The sequence below is a fragment of the Otolemur garnettii genome, unplaced genomic scaffold, assembly GCF_000181295.1.
Source record: "Otolemur garnettii isolate 467f Iridium unplaced genomic scaffold, OtoGar3 scaffold00001, whole genome shotgun sequence".
NCBI lineage: Eukaryota > Metazoa > Chordata > Mammalia > Primates > Galagidae > Otolemur > Otolemur garnettii.
The window spans coordinates 9,825,191-9,830,552 of NW_003852396.1; the positions used below are offsets into that span (position 1 = coordinate 9,825,191).

Here is a 5,362-nt window from a genome sequence, read left to right on the forward strand (position 1 = left end):
TGGCGGGTCCGGGCTGGGGATTCGAACCTGCCACCTTAGGTGTACGTGGCTGGCGCCTTAGCCGGTTGAGCCATAGGCCCGAGCCAACAGCAATTCTTAATAACAACTCTAAATAAAATAGGAATGGAAAGACATAATAAAACCCATAAATCAAGAATAAATACTATATTAAACAGCAAAGCTCTAGAGTCATTGTCACTTAAAATCAGGAACTAGTGAATTTGTCAGCAATCACTATTATAATTTAATATTTGCTTGGCAGTTTTAGCAAATGATGTATCACAAAAAACCTGATATGAACTGTGGAAGAGAAAGAACTATTTTGTTGGTATCATTGTGTAAAGATGTCAAAAAAATTCTCAGAAACCTTAGTAAAAAATCTACTAGAATTAAGATAATTTAGTTTTATTTCTATATTAATAAGTTCCTATATATGGAAAAGGGAAATAATTCCATACATGACAGGGATAAAATTATGAAATAGCTGGGAATAAATTTTGAATGAAAGGCACAGAAAATTGTAAGATCTTAATGAAAAATCTAAAATCAAACAAATGCAAAGTCATGTCATATTCTTGGATGAAAAAATTCACTATACTAAAAAAGCAAAATCACTCAAAGTTAATATATAAACTTAATTCAATTCCAAATAGCATCCAACAGGAAGTTACCAAGAGCATCCGGATAAATAGAGCTTAATATTCATATAAAAATTAAAAATGGGTTCTTATTTTGTTAAATGCATAATTGCCATTCAAGTGGATGAAAAGTATAAAAAGCTCTGAAAAAAATCTATGAGGCTGTATATATGTCTAGAAGTTGGGAGAACTTCTTTTCAAGGAAGGAAATATAGAAGCTATAAACAAAAGGATACATGTATTTAACAAGTAAAAGCTTGCAACTTTTTATATGGCCAATATATTAAAAAGTTACAAACCACAAAATTTAAAAAGTATTGATTAACAAGAAAAAGACAAGTAACCCAACACAAAAATGAGGAAAGAGTACACCTAGTTCTTCAGTATACGCTGCCACAAAATATACAAAATTATGCTTACCTATAGTCAATAAGATGCAAATTTAAGTACTACTAAGAAATTATAACCACCAGACTCACAAAAAATGTAAAAATCAGTAACACTTATTGCTGGTAAAACTGAAGAGAAAAAAGCTACTCTTTTTTAGAGATGGTAGAAATATGATTTGGCGTAGCTATTAAAATTAAACACATATTCTTTGAATCAGCAATGCCACTGGTAGGAATCTATTCTAAGATATATGTATAAAGATTTTTCTTAGAGTATTGTTTGTTTGGGCAAAAATTGGGAAACAAAGTTGAATAAATTATGGGTGAATTAATTATGAAAGGTAGTTTAATAAATTTTGATGTATCATTAAGCCCTTATAAAGAATGAAATAGAATGAAACCATTAGACTTGGAACAATTTCAAGGGATATTGTTCAATGAACAAAAACAAGACACAGAGAAGTATGTATAATAAGATCCAATTTTCTCTCTCTCTCTCTCTCTTTTTTTTTTTTAAATTTTATTTTAGCAGGCTCCGGCTGGGTTCAAACCCGCACCCCTGGCGCACAGGACTGGCGCTCCATTGAGCTATGGGCACCCAGCCAAGATCCAATTTTCTAAAAAATGATAAAATCCAAAAATAGGCACTATATAACTACATATATATATATATATGAAAAAGTACAAATGACACATCCCCAAGTGGTTAACATGTACTTCTCGTGGATGGAGTATGACATGGTAGAGAATTACAGGAAAGGGGGAGAAGTGAAGTGAGCAACAAGAAAGATTGTACTAAAAATACCAGCAGGTAAGTTATGATTCACTTTATTACAAATGTGTGCATTTTACATGAGTATTTACTTTTTCTAAGAAACTAGGAAAATTAAAAGGTGTTTACCTACTGACTTATAGAAATAGATATCCATGATATACAGGGAAAAGGCAGTTTGGGAATAATGTATATATTTTATTTTATGTTTATTTCTGTAAAAGAACACTCACCCATCCACTCTACATGTGTGCACAGCAAGGACAAAGTTATAAAATACTACAATAAACACTAGTTTGTTAGCACTGGATATCTCTGGAGTCCAAACTGGGATTGGGCTGATCATTAGCTTCTTCGTTATACAGCTGTGTATTCTATCCTCTCCCCGCCTCCCCTCCACCCCACAAGAAATAAGTGAACAAAGCCAAAAGCCTACAGGAGCCAGAATGCAGTAGGCTTGATGCCGGCCCTGATGACTCAGAATATAAACCTAAAAACATTCAGGTTGAAACTAAACAAAATGCAAATCCTATTTTGTAAACAAACAAACAAACAAAAAAAGACACTTATGGGGGCAGGTTGTGTTTTAACTTTTTGTGTGTCCAGTATTTAGAAATAAAATGGCTTAGGTGACACAGAACTTTTTTTTGAGACGGAGCCTCAAGCTATCCCCTTGGGTAGAGTGCCATGGCATCACAGCTCACAGCAACCTCCAACTCCTGGGCTCAAGCGAGTCTCCTGCCTCAGCCTCCCAAGTAGCTGGGACCACAGGTGCCCACCACAACGCCTGGCCATTTTTTGGTTGCAGCCATCATTGTTGTTTGGCGGGCCCGGGCTGGGGATTCGAACCCGCCACCTCAGGTGTATGTGGCTGGCGCCTTAGCTGCTTGAGCCACAGGCGCCGAGCCAGAACTTTTTATGGAACAGACAGGGAAATGATATACATGTTACTTTATATCCATCTGCACTCCAGTCACAGGGTCCATAACCCTGACCAGAGAAGAGAGAATGCTTCCAGCATGTGCCTGCTCTGTAGATGCTAACATATAGACCATTGTACATAATATCACGGGAACGGAGGATGGTACTTTAAGAAGGGAATGTGGAGAATGCCTGCTTCAACTCCCTCATTTTATAGCTGAAGAAACTGAGGCCTGGTTAAGCATTACCACACTCACCTCTTATCCTCTCTATTCCTCAAATGGTGGAAAATTATTTTAGCAGTTCTTCTCGGAGCAAATACATGATAAGCAAGTAACAATGATATTTCATTTGTTCAATAAATAAAAATTCTCATGTAAAGGTCCACTCTCAATTGTTACATCAAACAATGACAATGTGAAGCTCATTAATGCCGCCAAGGGGGAGGGCCTGTTTAAGTTGCCCTGTGCAGACTTGCAGAGCCACGGGTTATAACCAGACGTTCTTATCCTCAATCATTCATTTATTCAGCCCTCTTTTTAATCAACCAACACTCAGTGAACACTTTCTTTATACCTGATGTTGTGAGGTGTTGGTGAAACAAACATAAACAGGGCATGGTCCCCACTTGCCATTCCCTGGGAAAGTGACAAGCTACAAATCAATTCAGACCAAAGAAACGGCGAGTGGGAGGAGGAATGCAGCTGACTAGGGCTTCAGGGGTGGCTTCTTTGAGGGGAAAGTTAACCCCTGAATTGAGCCACGTAGGATGTAGGACTTCAGAGGCAACAGCAAGGAAACACGTGTTTGCCATGTTTGGGGTAATGACCGGAACTGAGCCCAACCCAAGGGAGAAAACTACAAATAACAAATGGTCCAGCCTGAGGATAAAAATAATTCAACTGAAGTGCAAGAAAATCTGCCACCCAGCTCCTGCGTGTCTGAAATATTGCAGTGCTCAGTAAATGATGTCTAGGTAAATCATGACCAACTAAGCAATCTCGTCGTTCAATTTATTGGATGATTTCAGAATATTACCATATAAGGTCCAGGGTCTATATCTCCCATCATTCCTTTTAGATGTGTGTTTTCAGTTCTGGCAGCTTTAAATCTCGTATCTGAAACCTGAAAGATTAGTATATAAAAAGACAATGTAAAATTTATAATAAACTCAAAATTCTATTAAAATTTTGTTTCATGAATACAAATATTTTCTTTTCTTTTTCTTGGAGACAAAGAGTCTCTCTCTGTTGTGCCGGCTAGGGTCCAGTGGTGTCATCACAGCTCACTACAACCTCCAACTCCTGGGCTCCCGGGATCCTCCTGCCTCAGACCCCCAAGTAGCTGGGACTATAGGCACCCACCACAAAACCCAGCCAGTTTTTCTATTTTTTGTAGAGTTGGGGTCTTGGGGGGTCTCGCTCTGGCTCTGGCTGGTCTCAAACTCCTGACCTCAAGCAATCCTCCCACTCCAGCTTCCCAGAGTAATATGGTTATAGGTGTGAACTAGCACACCCAGCCAAATACTGGTATTCTCTTTTTGCTTTTCATTTTTCCGGTATTTTCTAAGTGTAGTGAAGGGAAACCCTTCTGAGCTCTGATCATTATCGGTCAGGGGTTCTCATTCAGTGCTCCTGCCTGTGGCAGGCTCCACTTTACCCTCCTTTTCTGATCAATGCTAAATTAAAAGCAGTTACTTCCAGTAATATTTCATTTACTTTTTTCCTTTCAATTCTAAAATTCTATTTCTCCTTTCTATTATATGCAAATTAATATTTCTATTTTCTGTTACATGCAAATTATTACCAGGAAAATCGCAATTTTCACAATATGCGTGATAACACTCTCCACTAAGTTTCTACATCTGATTTTTATAATTACAATATATGAGTTCATGTTTAATTAGATTATGTTTCTGCCAAATTTCTGCCTTTTTTTTGGTGACTACTTCATTTTATTTCCTAATTTATTTTTCTCTTTTCCTGATTTCTTCTACCTGAACAGCACTTGGATGTAGTATTTGTCCTTTTATTTATCTAGGGTTAATTTCTATATAAAACACTTAAGATTTACTTTTGAAAATTATAAACTAAATGCTCACTGCAAAAAATAGAAAATGTATAAATATATAAAGGTGAATGTAAAAATCATTCATAATCCAACTACCCAGGGTACCATTAACACCTGTGAAATATCCTTCCCTGTTCAGATGTAACCAATGCAATCATCCCATCTGTGCTGCTGTCCTGTGCATTCTACAAATCAATCACTGTTTAAGGCTTGTGATGGGCAAAGGCTGACTCTTTCGTTTTTATAACACATAGGATTTAAATAGTTACGCTACTTGTGGAGTGACCCTCATCGGCCTATAAAGTTAATGAACGGCACTCTCAAGACCTCTAGATTTGGGGTATTAGGACAGGTACGTCCTTTGCTTGCAAAAGTAGGCTACCAATTTAGTCATAAGGGACTGAGGGAATTTAAAAAATAAACAGGAGGGAAGAAAGGGCAGAAGAATTACTTGCGGTATTTTAAAGTAGAATGTTACAATTGCTGTTTCTCCACCTGCCCTGTTGTGGATTGAGTGCATGTTTAGTAAACATGAACTGATTTCATGTTTCAACATCTTTTTTTTTTTTTTT

At 37.1% G+C, this 5,362-nt stretch overlaps 1 protein-coding gene across 1 annotated transcript in view; it reads right to left on the reverse strand.

Moving 5' to 3' along the window:
- Nucleotides 1-5,362, reverse strand: part of DEUP1 (deuterosome assembly protein 1) — a 79,233-nt gene that overhangs the window by 19,968 nt on the left and 53,903 nt on the right. The window contains exon 11 of the mRNA XM_003780825.1: nucleotides 3,759-3,845. Within this exon, the coding sequence (XP_003780873.1) occupies nucleotides 3,759-3,845 (87 nt within the window). The remainder of the gene's footprint in view (nucleotides 1-3,758; nucleotides 3,846-5,362) is intronic.